We start from the raw sequence: 17,050 nt of genomic DNA, 5'->3' as shown, positions 1-17,050 counted from the left end.
AATCATCACGTCTATTTAAACAATCTATTTTACTTAGTAATTAGCAACCGCCTGTTCTAACAATATTAACATTTAGAACAGGACCATAACGGAGATAGAATGTTTTTATCGAGTACAAATATTAAGTCTATTTTCAGTTACCATTTATTTTATTCTTATATAAACTAGATTAAAATACGAGTGACAACTATAAGCATGTGTTTAATATTTATACTCACATATATATATATATATAATAAGTCAAACATAAATATAAAAAAAAAAAGAGTGGAAAATACAATATACAGGTTTGGTCCTCAATATTCACCTCTCTATACCAAAGATCATCTCTAGATTGTGTTGAATTATACTAATTTGAAGATTATTTTTTGTTATGTGGTAATAAAGAATAATGGAATATATTCATGTTTAAAATAAGGTTCGTCATTCATATTTATTTCAAGAAATGAATGTAAAATGCTTTTATGCTTGAGGACCACTTATGTGTGAGAAAAATGTCACATTTTCTTCTTGTAATCAACTTGTGTGGCAGAGGCTTCATTAAAGCTACTTTCAATTCTCTACAACTCAAAAGAGACATTGCTGATTTACTTTTTATTTTTTTTTATTTTGAAGGATTTTACAGTTGACAGTTATAAGTTAAAGTCCAACAAATATTAAATCCAATGACTCAAACAACATACAAACCTTTCCCAATATCAATAAACATCCAAAGTTCTTTTACATTTCATAGGTCAACCATTTGATTTTTTAAATAAAATTTTGAATTTTTATAGTTTATATTTTTTAGTTTGATTTTAAATTTAATCGAAATTTAATGTGATTATCTAATACTAAATATTTAAGAATTTTAGATGAAAACAAAATGAAAACTATAATTTCGATTATTATATGAAAATTTGATACATATTACATAAATAAAAATAATATAATAAATACGAAATATTTAAATATATTTAATTTATCGGTATCTTTATACTATTGGTTAAAGTAAGTTTATTCATACTCGAAATCAAGATTTGATCCACAAGTTCACTTGTGTAGTACTCGAGAGTTAAATGCGTGCATGTGTGGTTATATGAATTTGAAATTATATTATATCAAGCAAGAAAAAGTTAACAACAAAACAACTCAGTTAAAAAAATTTAAATAACTTTTAAAAGATAATAAATATTATAATGATGTTTTTGTTTTTATATGGTTTTATACAGAAAATTTTAAATATATTATTTAAAAATTGAAAAGAATAATTAAAATAAAATAATATTTTTTTATAAATATAATTTACATCGTGAAGTGAGTGTCGGTGTTAAATTGTTGAATAAATGTATTATATTCCTATTACACGTGGAAGGAAGCTTTGTTTTTGTTTTATGTTGGCAGTGATGGTAAAAGAAACAATCAATTTCCAGTGGAAAGTTGTGAATTTTAAAGATGAAAAATCCACCCACTTCATTTAATTACTTTGGAAACAATGGAAAATAAAATCATTGGGAATTGAATATTCTTTCAGTTTGATCCAATGAGACTTTAGCAATAACACCCACCTCCGCTATCAACCTCAACCCCGCATTAACTTCTCATAATTTCTTTCAAGAGGACCCCCCCGCGGTTGAATTGAATATTTTGAAATTTTTCTTAATCAATTTTTAATGAAAAACAATTTGATTTCTTTTAATTAAATAAAAACCATTACCCTTTCTTCCTCCATTTGTGAAATAATTGACATTTTCTTCGACATAAATTAGACTAATTTTATTAATTTGGGTTTAATCCGATAAAGAGTTTTTGTGCAATGACCTAATAAAATGTGATTTCAGAACTGTCGGATTTGGTGAAAGTTCGTTGTTAAAGGGATAATTTTTAACAATTTTATGTATGAATCAATCTTACTATCCGGCTTAAATAAATATAAATACTAAAATTTATTAATAATAAAATGAGTAAATGAATATCTTATTAATCCGTCTAAGTATGCAAATTTAACTATGGCAATGATTATTGATGATTAAAATAGAGCATAGCAAATAAGAAAAGATTAAAACATACCCCTTTGAATCGTGTAACCTTTGTCCTCCATTTTTGAGCTTCTTTAATTAACCAATTCTCCCATAGAAGCATGTACCTGAAATGGGTTAAAGCCATTTAAAAGGAAAGCTAACCCGATGGAAGCAGTCAGTCACGCCTCAATGAAACAACATTGTTTCCGACGGGCTGCATCATCATCATCTTTGAGTTCATGAAATGACTAAAGTGCAAAAAAGAAAAAGAAGACAAAAAGATGGGAGGAAAGGGATCACGTTTAGTCCAAAGAGTGTCTCAAAGTTCCATCATTACAAGTATAGACAAACAAGGGGAGGAAAATACAAAGAAATTCTGTACCAGATCAACTGACCCTAAAACTTCCTAAACTCTAAACCTACACCGTCCTTCCCTTCCCTTCCCTTCTCAAGATGATCTGTTAGACTTCTCTTTTTTTCTTTCTTGTAACTCATTACCATTATGTTACAGACCATTAGTCGACACATTTTTTTTTCTTTTTAACAGTTAAGGGTGATGGAAAATGGAAATAAAACCGTCACCTTTACAACTAAGGCTAATTCCTACTAGCTAAAACTACCTAACTTAAAGATCAACTGATAATTTAGTAGGAAATATTTAAGTGCTGATGGAACACTAATGGTGTCTAGGGGTCCACTTTCTCCCACTGATAACGCCCTGGAAGTGGCTTATCTTTCACTGGATCAAAGTTGTACCTGCAAATAACCCCACATCTTTAATCAGATCATAAACCACAGTATACTAAAGAGTTTCTGCAGAAGTTTCCAACAACCATACTTCTCGATGAATTGTCTTTGCTGGTCTACTTCTGCAAGAGTAAAGAACTCATCCATTTCATGTGATGTTGGGATGTGTCGCCGCGTTGAATTCTGTACTCTTTGGTTAGTCTCGGCTGTTCTGGTTGGCCTAGTAGTTGAACCCGGGGTTCTTATACTGTCTGGGTCCCTTATCAAGCTGCATGGAGTTGATTCCCTAGTGCCCCTGAACCACAATAGCTATCAGTTAATGAAAAGAGAGAGAATCTACACGAAAACACTCATTTCCAGGATGCCAGTACAAAAGGAATTAACTGTTCCTTTTTTCAGCTTTACAATACCCCCCTCCCGAAAAAAGAAACAACCTTGAATGGACAGCCAGACCATACCAATCATCTGAAGAATAAAGCTGAAAATGTTTAAGCATTTCAGTGTACAATAAAAACAAGCGAAATGGCTCTGCAATCCAAGGGGGTGAAATGAAAGATTTTCCACCATTTTCATTTTGTTTCGACATGGACATGCTTCATTTACCAGTATTTCAGCAGAAAAGGCTTTACAAATACATGGAGTTCACTTCATTCGATACACATGGAGTCAAATTTAACTGACAGAGCCCTTTCTGGAAAAAAAATGTGGGGGAGAAGAGGGTTTACAACTGAAACTAAATAAAATTTATCATAGTAATTTGGCTTAATCAAGCAAATAGTAAAAAGAAAAAGCAAAGCAGCAAACTTGAAAAATATCAAGCAAAGAAGAGTCACAAAACCAAATCTTCTGGTTATTAGAATCTCCAAATGATCAGATTTGACATCCACTAACTAAAGGCTCTTGTCAGAATATCCTATGCTCAAGTATGGAAAACTAAAGTAAATTGGACACCTTCCAAAGAGATAAGCTCAAATTGAACATTAATCCCTATGAAAAAAAGAAAACAAACACAAAATGATTTTTTTTTTTGTACATTTCCTAAACTATCCATGCCCCCCCCCCCCCCCAAAAAAAAAAAAACTAACTAATTATATTGGAGGAATGTTACATCAAACCCGCAACTCCAGTTAGTACTCAGTTGGCAAAAACGAAATAGTTTTGTTTCTTTCCATTAGAATTATTTGGCAGCATAGATGCCTAGAAATACCTAAATGAAAGGGCCTAAAGATATTTAATATATATCACCACAGAATTAGACAAACTCAAGTTTTTAAAAGCATAATAAGTTTAAATGAAAGGGAAAAAATGGGGCAGGAATCAATTATATTAACAAAACAGAAAAAGTTGCGAGTGACAAGGGAAGGCTGGTAATCTATATTCTTCAGGCTCTTCATTTTTCTTGAAATACTTTTGTATGACACCCTTGGCCAACATATGGATATGGGTATATAGATACGAAGATGATTTTCCAAATACATGAAAAAGCTAAGAATAAATTGAACATACATATACCATACACATACATTAATTCATATCCGACACTTACACCAAGTCCCAGTAACATAGCTAGTAATGACATAATTTTATTTCAGAAACAAGGGTTTCTACCACAATACAACTACTTACTTCCATCAAATTCAAAATATCAAAATGCAGAAGTAACCAAAACAGCAAGAATAATTAATAGCCAAGTTAAGCTTGTGAGGCAATAAAGGATATAAGTCAAGTGACTTAATTTCTCTGCAAGGGAAAGACTACAGAAACAGATCAGAGATAAAATTGCAACAATTTCACACAAACAAAGAATACTTCTTCTAAGCAATTGATTCAAGGGTAAACCTTGCTAGAAAAAAGCACTGCAAAAAACTTGGAGAGAAAATAGAACTAAATTAGAACCCAGAGCTCAATCAGCCTATAAACAAAAGAAGTTGGAATATAACTCAAAAAAACCCATAGTACCAAAGCAAGAAATCCTATTAGTTAGAATATATTTTATTATAGCAGAATCCCTACATAAATTAAGGTTTCTTTTTAATTTTTTCATGTTTTGTGGGGAACCTAAGTGTCCAAGACATCAAAGGCAAGGGGGTAAATGCATGGACTAACAAAAATACATGAAATATAGTCCAAAATACTTAAAATTCTTCCTAAAACTACAAACTCAAGAACTCAGTTGAAGTAAAAGTTTCTACTTTTCTTGGGTTCTAAAATTTAAAAAAAAAATTAAGTGTTGTTCACATCAAAACTCTGTATTGTTTCCCAATAAAAGAAAATCAAACAGCTACAATAGGTTTTTCCTTAAAAGGAATAAGCAATTAAAATGAAAGCTCCAATAGAAAAATTAAAATCCAAAGTTCCAAATCCAATGCGAAAAATAATAAAAAAGAAATAAAAAGAGAGAAGAAATGAACCAACCTCTCTCTAGCTTCAATATCCAAAACATTTTCTCCAAAAGAAGCTTCAACACCACCAAAATCATTGCTTTCATTATTATTATCGTTGTTAAGATTGCTGTAGTTAATAATATTATCATTTCCATTGTCTTCTTGCACAATGTCTTGGCTTCCAACTTCACCTTCCTTTTTCTTTTCGCTACCCACTCGAACCCTAGAATTCGAATTAGGGTTAGGATTCTGTCCAAAGTTATCCTTCTTACACCCCTGTTGTTGCTGTTGCTGCTGCTTGTGCCTCTTCGAATCATGGTGGTGTACCACAAGCGGCGGCTTCTCTAACCGTCGACTCCGAAGCTGTAGATACGAGCCGTCTCCTGAAGCCGGAGCCGAAGCAACCGTAGCCGGAGAAGTCGAAGATTTCTGGCGTTGAAGTGCGAGGGTTTTGGCTCGGGTCCGAACACCGAGGGAAGCCTGCGTGACATCCATTACGGCAACTCCCCCTGCCGTTTTGGCCTTCCTAATGTACTTCCCCATTTTGGGATTTTGGAGTTTGAAATTTTCGCTTCAAGGGTTTTGGGTTTTTGAAGGAAAGGAAGCTGAAAACTTGAGATTTCTCAAAGCCAGAGAGAAAAGAGGGAAACGAAAAAAGAAAAAACAAATAAAGAAAATGGGTAAGCAGTTGTTTGTTATAAAAATTAAAAATAAAAAGCCATTTATTTATTTTTATTTAGATAAATTAAAATTTTGAGAATTAATTTAAATATCATCTAAATTATGTATTTAATTTAACACATAATCACTCATTTGAAATATTTAATAAATTTGATTAAGATTATTATTTGATACAACCTGACGTCGTTTATAAAAATGAAAATTTAGTATATTAAAATAACTTTTAATATTTAGTAAAATTAATATAAAAGTGAATTTTTTACCTTTTACTAGTAAAAATGTCAAAGTTTGGAATTGTTAAAATTATCACGTTAGCTCATATGTAAATTTGTTTTTTTTCAAAAAATTCTTTATTAAAAATAGCAACAATTTTGAATTTTACCTTCTATATAAAATTATTTATAAAAGTTAATTTTAGGTTTTAATATTACAAATTATGCCGAGAAATAATCTGGAGTTGGACTGTAGTTTTATTTCACAAACGAAAACCTATATCTCATCATCTCGCGAGATGCGTGAAGAACATTAAGCTTTGGATACCTTTTTTCAGTGGCCACATGGAAATTGCATTTTGATTTTATTTTTCTTTTCAAATATTCACTTAAGATTGATAAAAGATTTTTGTATTTTACTTGATTAAATTAACAGAATATGCTAATTTTTTTATTAGGACTTTAGTAGGCTATTTTAAATTTTAATTAAGAAAATAGACTGTTTTAAAAGAGAGAAAGTGAAAGTACGTTTAATTGAATAAGTTTTATGCACATGAAATTTATTAAATTTATGTCTTGAAAGAATAATTTATTAAAATTATAATTGTACGTGATAGAATAATTTTATAATGTTATTTTTAAAATCACAATTTTTAACTTATTTTGGTTAAATATGTATATTAGGGATTAAATTTTAAAAATAATATAAATTTCAAGAAATAAATTATATTAATTTAAAAGTTGATTATTATGAAAAATCATTTGCATTACATGAGATATTGGCTTGGATAAGACATTAGACTTTCATTAAGATCGATGCTCGCTTAATTTTTTAAAAGTCATAATTAAAATGTCTTTTAAATTATGATGTAGGCCATAATTAATATGGAAAACTAATTTGTCTTTTTAATATGTTTTAATATATAATTCTCATATTTTTTGGGGTTGGAGAAGAAAGAAAATGTAGTATTATTAAAAGATATGTCTATTAGATAATTAATGTATGATGAATATTTTATATTTAATTGATTCTAAATCTTTAATTATTTTTAATTAATTAATAATTATACATGTCAATTTTATACTATAATAAATGGCAATTTATTAGATATGTTACATAGGATGTTTCTTTGAAACATCAAATTGCTATAATAAATGTATTAGATGTGTTTCTAAAATTATTATTATTTTAAATAAAAGTAAATATAATCTTTCTTTTAAAAATGTTAAAATAAGATTTTTTTTTTAATGAAGTATTGCTTAAGGATATTGATAAGGAAAAAATGAGTTTTGATCTGATTTTTCATCACAAAAGAAAGAAAGAAAGAAAGGTATTGTTAAGTTTGAAATTTGGACTTATGTAAATAAAAATTAAGCATTAAATTATTTACTATGATTATAAATACATTTTGGTTTAAGTTTAAATATATTGATATTATTTTTTATGGGAAATATATTTGTTGATATTCGGGAATCAACAAGGGAGGAATATGGAGGTGGATGTGATAGTATCGAAAAATGTTAGTTCACTATGCAAGTTGAAGAGCTAAAGGTGATAAGTGAGTAATAAAGCTAAGGTTGCAAAGGACTATATGGAGGCTAGAATTTTGTGAGTCAATCCCCCTCTTCATCGTGTTAATAGGTATATATAGGGGAGGTCCTGTGCTTGGTAGTGGTAACTGGTGGTCTTGTTATTAGACCATCATTGTGGAATGCATGGGAATGATGTATTTAATAAGACATATTCTGTCGTTCCTTTTGAGTTGTGGTGGCTTAAAGAATCACCTTTTCAATGGAAGGGTGAATGTCCTGAGGAACTAGTGGCCGAGATCCTTCCAAAATGAATAGGTGGATGCTCGACCATAATCCATCCAGGGAAAACAAGAGGTTTATGATCAACCAGGATCCATTTAAGGAAAATGGGAGATTAGTCAGAATCAAGCCTTTCATGCTACTAGTCTCTTGGTGACAAGCCAGTTAGTGGCGAGCAAAAGGGTGTTCGAGAGTGCTCCACAGGCGGCTTAATGTGCCATGTGGCTTAGGCCAAAGGAGGTATAACAACATTATTATTATTAGCAGTATTGTAACTTTTGACTTTTATTGTAATTATTTGAATTATATAATTTATAATCATAATTGTAATTATAACTATCATTCTTCTAACTAAAGTTACCCTTTACTTTGTATAAGTAAATAAATAAAATTAGAATAAGACCAAAAAGACAGTAAAAGTACTATAGAGGTTTTTGTACAAAAAATCGTATTGCATTTTGTCTCTTTTATAAATAAAAGGTTAAATTTATCTTTAAACGTTGGATCAAAGAACAAATTGGTCTTTTTATTAAAAAAATCCATCAATTTCTATTGTTAAAAACTAGTCGTTATACATCAAAATGAGAAATACATAACAGGCCATGTGAAACTATTTGATTATTTTATTAGCCATGTCGGGTTTTAATAATAAAAAATAGATGAAATTTTAATAGAAATAATTAATTTGCTCTTTGATCTAATATGTAATAATTACTTTACCTAATTTTTAAAATAAATAAAATTAAATATAATCAAACTTCTAATACAAAAATTTTCATAATACTTTCACCCAAACACCCTCGCAAACATCAAAATGGAGCATGTAAAGCGTGCGAGAAATGTAAAAAAAAAGTGTATTTCGTCCTTTAATTATTGAGTGTCGATTACGGTGTGATTTTTAGTGGACGTTGGATTTTAAAAATAAATCTGAAACATTTACTTATAAACTTCAAACTTGAAATAACTTGTTATCATACTATACGTTAAATTGCTTTAGCAATGAACCATGCAGAGAAACTTTAATGACAGAATTTTTTTTCCATTGATTTTTTTTATTGAAAATTGAATAAAAATTCAAATTTATGTATAGATAATTGCTTTATTATTTTCTTTTCTATTTTATTTTTTTAGCATTTAAAATAATTTTTGAAAGGCTCTATCACGTTTTAGTGGTCTTTTGGGGAGGGATGAGGTCACCCTCACAATCTTCATGCAAATGTTTAAGGAATTGAACCAACAAAGTTTATTTTATTATATTTTAATTATAAATTTATTTTCTTTGAATTCAAGATGAAACAACTTTTGGATTTAGATGAATTTATGCTTGTATCTTAATTAGTTAGATTTTGTAATGTTTATTTTTTTAAAAGTAAATATTTTTAAAGTTAAATGTGTTATTTATAAAATTAATATTTGAGTTTTAGCATAAATTCTTGATGTTTTCAAATTTATATCATTTCGTGCTTCCATATGAATATAGAATTCATATTGAAATACATTTTGATATGATCAAAACTCTTAAGATTATATATATATATAATTTGTTAAATTGGATCAATGATTGTAGGATTAATGTAGTAATTTATTAGGTTGTGCTAGCAATCAGAGGATTTTACAATTAATCAATACTCTTGAAATTACTTGTACACCATGATGTTATTACACTCATACATAGGTTGAATTAATGATTGTATGATTAATTGTATAATTCATTTGATTAGGTTCATAATTAGGAAAATGTGAATGCAAATAATGTCAATTATTTAATTATATAAATGATTTAATTGGATCATTGAATGTACAATTAATTATATAATTATTTTAGCTATATTTGTATAATTAATTATTATATGATTAAAAGTATAAATCATTCGATTACGTTCATAATTAGGTAAATGCAAATACACATAATGTCACGACACTTGTAGAGAAAGCGATTTAATTGGATCATTGAATGAAAAATTAAATATAATTCATTTGATTAAATTTATATAACTAATGATTGTATAATTAATAATAGAGGTGACAATCAAGCGGGTTTAGGCGGATTCAATTTGAAATATTTCAAATTAAGTTCAAACTATTTTAAATTTGATATTTTATGCAAGAAAATTAACATTAAATATTTAGAGAATAAATAAATAAATCAATATTTTTAGAACTAAATCAGCCATCAAACCACCAAAATCACTAATTCTTAATTAGTTTGATCTAATTAAATAATTACTTAAAATTTATAAAAATAATATAATAATTTAATTAATTCATATCAATTAACCCAAACGTGTGATATGGTAAAAATTAAAATAAAAAAATCAGTGGAGCAATAATGGTTGTTCCCTCGCTTTCACGGGATTCTGTCCCCATCCCAAGTCCAAAATCTCTTCTTCACGCGCTACTTTCAACTTTTTTTCTTTTCTTTTTCTTTCTTAATTATTAAAAAAATTTCAAAAGCCCAAAGCCCCAAAATTATGACAACGAGGACTCCTAATTCCCACACACTCCACGCCCTTTTTGTGGAGCGCGTGCAACTCACAGCCATAAGTTGATATGTCAAACATTTTTACAAAAAAAAATTAAATTGTTGAAAACGAAATAAATATTAGAATCAATTTCATAATTTAATTTAAAATTTTTAATTGAAATAATGATTTAAGCGCCATATCAGTTTTTCGTTATATCTTTAATAGTAATTAAGAGTTCAGTGATTAAAATATTAAACATGATAACGTATGTGACTAAAATGTAATATCTCAAACATAAGTGATTAAAATGTAATATGAATAAATAAAACAAAAAACCTGCATCTGTATAATATTTAAAGGATGGGAAAAATGCAAGTTCATATTTTTTTATCTTTATTGTTTTGATATATGAAGAGGAATGTAAATAGAGTAGTTATATTATAAATTCATTAAATAATAATGTTATTTTATTTTAAAAATAAAAATAGGGCTAAATCATTTTTAGGGCTTGAACTTGATAATTATTCTCATATTGAGGCTTGAACTTTTTTGGGTTCAAGTTAGACTCTAATTTTGGCAATTATTTCCACACTAGGGCCTAATTTTTTTTTCCAAGTTAAACTCTAAACTTGATAATTGTTCTCACATTGAAGCTTGAATTTTTTTTATCCAAGTTAATACTTGATATTTCATTGAAAATCCTAAAGTTCATACCCAATGTGGAAACAATCGTTAAGTTTAGACCTTAACAAATGAACAATTACCAATATCAGAAACTCACTTGGAAAAAAAAAAGTTAAAACCTTAATGTGAGAACAATTGTCTAATTCATGTCTCATTATGGGAATAGTTGCCAAATTTAAGACCTAACTTGGATCAAGAAAAGTTTAAGTCCCAATGTAAAAATAATTATAATTTAAGTCTCAAATAATAAATTAACCCTAAATAATATATAATTTTTAACATGTTTTAACCACTAAATTAATTGTAATTATTTTTTAGTTTATAATTTAAACATTAAATTAATGATATTTTATCGTATTTACTAGCAAAGAAATATGAAATTAAAAACTACATGAGCAAATCGTATGTGTCGTACTTCCAACATCCATAATAACAAAAGTGATGGTAACAATTCATAAAAAAACATTTGAATTCTATGTGATGGCATGATGGTTAAGAGTGTTTACTACCTCAAATGTGGTTTAAGTTTAAGTCACGTTAAACAATTTCAGAGGGTCCAAAGCGACAACAGATTTAACAAAAGAATCGAACATCTAACAAATTAGAGAGGAGGTCGACAAATCTATCACTAAAAATAATTACAAAAACAAGATTACTTACATAAACAAAGACTAAAACTTGTATAGGACAAGACAAAAAACTTCCACCATTTTTTAATAAGAAAATGAGAAGACTTGTCAAGCGAAGGGAAATAACACAAAACACATTAAACTTAAAGATTAAATAGATCAAAATAGACTTACAAAATAATTTATTATTCTAAAATACCCTCAAAATAAAAATAAATTAATAAGACAAAAATAATGAATTTTTACTTTAAGAAATTATCTCAATTGAAAATTTATATTCATCGTTATCATGCACTAAAAGCAAAGGAATCATTAGTTGTTTGTTCTTATAGTTGAACCCAGTTGGGGGGAGAGTGAAAAAACATGATTGAATATGACAATTAGGGTTCCTTTCTCCTCAAAACAATAACTTATGTCTTCCGTGGTTGTTGTGGAACTTAAGAATCAATTAGTATTATTTTTGTTATGTGAGGGTAAATTTGTCAAGTTTACCCTCGGTAAATTTGGGTTACTTTAATAAAACCCAAGAGTTTACTATTTACTTCGGTTAAAACTGGAGTGCAAGTCGATCAAGTTTTTTTTATTTTGTACGTGACTTGATCATATACACAAATGACTTGCTCCATTCTCGTCCTCCCAATACTTGCGAATTTCTAAAATATCATAAAATAAATATAATGTAAATTATTTAGAAAATATATACAGATAAATGTATGAATTTTTAAATGCGGTTATCATATTTAAAAGGTTTAATTGTATTTATTATTCGTTTTGATATTTGAAATTTTATTAATTTTACGAGCTAATCCATCTTTTTCCCATTTGTTAATCACCAAATTAAACTTAAATTTTAACTATGCATCATTATTTTTCGTAGTTGAATTTATTAATCTAATAAAAAATAAAAAATGTTTTTCGATGTGTTGAATTTGGTCGTATGTTAATTTCTCAACATGTACTTATAAACAAGCACCGACAATAATCCCACTAGCAATTAAATAATGTTCAAGAAATTAGAATCGAGTAGCCAAAATTGCAGGTCAAATTATGCTATTAGAACTCCTACTCTGGGTAATTATGGATTTAGTATTTGTATTTTAATTTAGTTAATTTTAATCCTCGTACTTTTAGAATTTTAAAATTTTAGTCTTAACTAAATGGTAATTATTATATTCGTCAAGTTAAGTTTTATTGTTTTTAAAATTTAATGCGTCAAACATATTATCAAATGTGTAATACTATGTCAGCTTGTCATATCCGCATATTATTTACAGAAAATCCAGTCAATAGATTTAACTTTTTTCGTTTACATAAGACTAAAATTTTGAAATCCGAAAAAAAAAATGACTAAGAATAATCCTGTTAGAGAACATAACTAAATCTCTAACTTTACACATAATACATGACTATAATAAATTTTAACCTAACATATTTAACTACTACTGTATAGTCAGATTAAGTTGTCAAAATTTGAGAAATACAGAGACTAAAATTGATCAAATTAAAGTTTACAACTTATGCAAAATACATGCCTAATAGCAACATTTGACCTAAATTGTATCTAAAGGTTTTTTTTGATCAAATTTACCCACTTTGAATCAGATTTGAGTTTATGTTTTTCAGCCTTAGCCCGATCCAGTTTAGACAATTTACTCTTTAGAAATAATAATAAAAATATAAAATAAGATTATATTTATATATTTTTATAGTTAAATTTAAATAATTTTTTTTTACTTGAACATTTTTAAAATCAAATCAATTTGACCTAACACCTACTTTTTAAAATCAAACCCATTAGATCTAACCCAATTTGACCCACTAACACTTGAACTTGCATCAAAGCAAATGTCGTATAAATTTTCTCGAATTTGGGTTTAAGATCCAGAATGTAAAACCTCTATTTTTTTATTTTCAACCTGTAAAACCCCTATTATGATTGAGATTGAAGTTGATAAATATTTCGAGTCATGTAAGTACTAATTAAAAAATATTTAAGAAATTGGATTGAAAATTGAACTCGTTGGATCTTCCATTTTTTCAATGTTAATTAATTGCTAAATACTTTTACTAGTTAATAAAAAAAAAAGTTAAGCGATCACGATCCGTAAATTATTTATGATACTGTCATCATCTATGACACTCACACACACTCGACGTGAAAGAAAAAATTTATGTAATTTCCTAAACTAAATCGATGTCTATCCAATTGACTCTGAACACAAACTCGGTCAAGAATGGATATTTAAAATTACCTACATAAATGCATTATAATTATATACTACATCTCTGGTCCTACTCCAGACACCAAAACATTGTTCAATTCATAGCGATGCTTTCATGGATAATTAAAATCCATGCGATGTTGCCTTACAACACTTATACCACAACAGTACATTATATTTAAACCTAAATTTACTCCTTACCAAACATACAACTTACAACAATGTAACCTAAGAAACCTTTTTCTGTTTCTTGTCCTGCCACTCCTTGATTTCGGCTTTGATCTTTGCATTTACGCGCATCTGAAAACCGGAATATGGTTCGTATCCGAATAATGATTGAAGAACCTGTACCAAATCAAAAGCTCAAATTACACTGTATAACTTTGCATGAAGGAACATGAAAGATACTTTGCCCTACCTCCAGCAAAACAAAGAAAGGAGCCATTAGTAAAGCTTGAACAAGATTGTCCAACAGCGCGGGTGCTCGTTTCTACGACGAATATAAGCAAGTGGTTTTAAAAGAGTCGAGAAAAGACGATTAAAGCAAAAAAAAAAAACAATTCTACAAGTTACAACATTGCTCACCTCAAAAATTCCATGGCCAAGAAACTGTCCTGTCCAACAAAGCAATTGAGATACCAGCACAACCTGAACAGAAAAGTATGGAGTTAAGATTTGAAATGAAAGGAAAACCGTGTTTGGAAAAAGCGGATAACCGAATGTACATAACTGAAAACATGAAAGGTTAAAATTATGTTTGCAATCCGAGAAGCAATATAGACATTCTTCAACATAACAAGCAACTCTTCCTTTTGTATGAAGAAGTTACTCTTCGATTCGCTGTTTTGATTTGAGTATAATCCATGTTTTCTTCGCCTTCCACCACCACCCACAACCAATCCATCCCTCAATGAAGCATTTCTAATTCTTCAACTCGATTTCTCTTCTTTCAGCTTCTCCAAATTTTGTTAAACGCTTCATTTCCCACTCAAAGTCTCCACTTTCCTTTCTTTGCTATTTCCATTTAAGCAAAACCTGAGTGTGATTCACTTGTGCACAAGCAGATTTTGCAGCCCTCGAGCCATGTGCTTCCAATAGTTTTTGTGTTTCATAGGTTTTTTGATTGAGTACAAATTTAGGAAATATAGGTTACATGTAGTAAGATTTGAGGTGAAAAAATATTTTGTTATTTTTATCATAGGGGAGAGCTAAGAAAGGAAAGGGGTGGAATTTTGTTTTGTAGGTTGTTTGGCTAGCCAGAAAGTGAAGCAAAATGCAAGAAAATTTGGGTTCCTTAATTATAAGTTTGTAGCAGGCACAGACTCAGAAGAATGAATAAGCCCTTAAGAAACCAAAGTGAGAACAGAAACTTCACCTAAAACGTTTTCTATTGAAGATAATGGGCTTATTTTGGTTGATCAATAGCGTTGAAAATTTGGGGTTTGATCGGTTTCCGTTAACAGTGCAATGAGCTTGGGGTTGTAGCTTCAATAGTTGGGTATCAACTTGGCATTAACAGCACCATGGAAATGCTCTTACGTTTCTCCAATGAGAGAAACAAAGCTGCATTCAAGTTAAAAGCATATTCCAATAAACTTGAGATAAACAAAGCCTCAATATTTTAGGTTAATGGGGATTTTGGTGACTATAACAAATGTGTCAACCGGTTTACTATTAACGAGAATTTCACCAAGGAAGTCATTAAACAATAAATCAAAATCGTAGAATCGATGACTGAACTTAAAGGAATTCATCGGTGAACTCATTCTGCGATAAAGAAATAGGGAGCTCGAGAGCATTGAGGTTTGGAACTGGCCCGAAACATGCTGATTTTGTTGGAAACTAAGGGACATATAGCTCGGTGAGTGAAGTGAGGGGCTTCAAAGAGCAGGTTAGCTCAAGGTGCAGACTCATTCGAGAGAAATCTTCGAAGTGTCGTACTCAACAGTTCGGTAATGTCTCTATCTAATTTCCATAAGAAAAGGTTTCCGACAAGTACAAAGATTCCAACACGGAACTTAACATGCAAAACCCAAGAAATCAATCCACCACAATGACAATTCATTCAGAAAATTCCAATCATTCAATCAAACTAAGGCTGATACTTTACAACAAAAGAACAAAAATTTACCTTCCAGGCCAGAGAATAGCCAAGTTTTGCAGCGATGAAACTAGCTCCAACCCAGCAAGCTAAGCACAGCAAAGCGGCCAAAGACCCAGCTTTCTTATCCAAAACTACATAAAACAAGCCTAGGAAAATAGAAAAAGCAGATCCATAATTGAGAACCAACGCATGATTAATTCCAGAAGGGAAAATCCCAGATTGAGAAAGATCATAGAAAGCTGGGGTAAAGTAGAAAAGTATAAGAGATGTGAAAAATATCGGCCACACAAATAAAGTATGTATCAAAATGTTAATTGGGTTACTGTGATATGCCCCATAAAACGCAAAATGGTTCTCAAGATCCAACAATCCTGGCTTTCCCATCCGGAGAAGAGTTATTTTCTGTTTGTTTTTATTTTCTCGGGAAAAAAATCCAAAGTGTGAAATAGAAGAAACCGGTTTTTGTTTTGGTAGGGTTAAATTTGAAGTGGGTTTTAGACGGGTAAACTACTGAAATAGTCAATTTTGTTTGCTTCAAGTTACATTTTAGTCACTTATGATTGAAATGTTATGTTTTTGGTCACTTACATTTGAAATATTATATTTTAGTCACTTACGTTATCATTTTATTACGAAATAGTCACTGAGTTGTTAACAGCTGTTAATGGTGTAACTGCAATCTAACGTGGCCTTTATTTCATCATATCGAATTAAAATTTTAGATCAAGTTATACAACTAATCCCTATATTTTTATTTTTTGAACTATTTAATTTTTTTCTTTTTATTTCTTTATTTTTCTTATTTTCTCCTTTATTTTTCTCTCTTCTAATATTCTTCATTGCAGAATATTGTGTCTAAATGTTAAAGGTTAAAATTAATAGGCCATATCAGATTGCCGCTACACCATTAATAGTCATTAACAACTCAGTGATGATTTCGTAACAAAACGATAACGTAAATGATTAAAACGCAGTATTTCAAATATAAGTGACTAAAATGTAATCTGAAGCAAATAAATGTGACTATTTTAAAAATTTACCCATTTAGACGCCTAAAAATTGACGACGTTTGTTTTGGAAATCACGCGGTAACATTTGCGTGCAACTTAC

At 29.3% G+C, this 17,050-nt stretch overlaps 2 protein-coding genes across 3 annotated transcripts; both read right to left on the bottom strand.

Moving 5' to 3' along the window:
* Positions 1-2,301: 2,301 nt before the first annotated feature.
* Positions 2,302-5,842, bottom strand: LOC108454747 (cyclin-dependent kinase inhibitor 5-like). Its single transcript, XM_017753306.2, has 3 exons — positions 5,163-5,842; positions 2,839-3,042; positions 2,302-2,756 (listed from the first exon to the last, which is right to left on the bottom strand). The coding sequence occupies exons 1-3, from the start codon at positions 5,672-5,674 to the stop codon at positions 2,687-2,689; spliced, it is 786 nt and encodes a 261-aa protein (XP_017608795.1). The 5' UTR covers positions 5,675-5,842; the 3' UTR covers positions 2,302-2,686.
* An 8,011-nt stretch (positions 5,843-13,853) lies between these two features.
* Positions 13,854-16,418, bottom strand: LOC108454541 (2-hydroxy-palmitic acid dioxygenase mpo1-like). Of its 2 annotated transcripts, XM_053019528.1 has the most exons (5): positions 16,264-16,402; positions 15,968-16,086; positions 14,422-14,484; positions 14,255-14,326; positions 13,854-14,181 (listed from the first exon to the last, which is right to left on the bottom strand). In XM_053019528.1, the coding sequence occupies exons 1-5, from the start codon at positions 16,322-16,324 to the stop codon at positions 14,065-14,067; spliced, it is 432 nt and encodes a 143-aa protein (XP_052875488.1). In that variant the 5' UTR covers positions 16,325-16,402; the 3' UTR covers positions 13,854-14,064. The 2 variants fall into 2 exon arrangements, with proteins under 2 accessions (XP_052875488.1, XP_017608527.1); XM_017753038.2 differs by having other exon boundaries at positions 15,968-16,418.
* Positions 16,419-17,050: the final 632 nt, after the last annotated feature.

The sequence above is a fragment of the Gossypium arboreum genome, chromosome 9 (genome assembly GCF_025698485.1).
Source record: "Gossypium arboreum isolate Shixiya-1 chromosome 9, ASM2569848v2, whole genome shotgun sequence".
NCBI classification, from domain to species: domain Eukaryota; kingdom Viridiplantae; phylum Streptophyta; class Magnoliopsida; order Malvales; family Malvaceae; genus Gossypium; species Gossypium arboreum.
This window is presented reverse-complemented; position numbering and strand designations above follow the sequence as displayed.

Coding starts and splice junctions, on each gene's coding strand:
- LOC108454747 (XM_017753306.2), bottom strand. CDS start 5,674: ATGGGGAAGTACATTAGGAAGGCCAAAACGGCAGGGGGAGTTGCCGTA. Junction 3,043..5,162: donor GATATTGAAGCTAGAGAGAG/GTTGGTTCATTT, acceptor ATTGTGGTTCAG/GGGCACTAGGGAATCAACTC. Junction 2,757..2,838: donor CAAAGACAATTCATCGAGAA/GTATGGTTGTTG, acceptor GGTTATTTGCAG/GTACAACTTTGATCCAGTGA.
- LOC108454541 (XM_017753038.2), bottom strand. CDS start 16,324: ATGGGAAAGCCAGGATTGTTGGATCTTGAGAACCATTTTGCGTTTTAT. Junction 14,327..14,421: donor TTGGCCATGGAATTTTTGAG/GTGAGCAATGTT, acceptor TATTCGTCGTAG/AAACGAGCACCCGCGCTGTT. Junction 14,182..14,254: donor CTTTCTTTGTTTTGCTGGAG/GTAGGGCAAAGT, acceptor GATTTGGTACAG/GTTCTTCAATCATTATTCGG.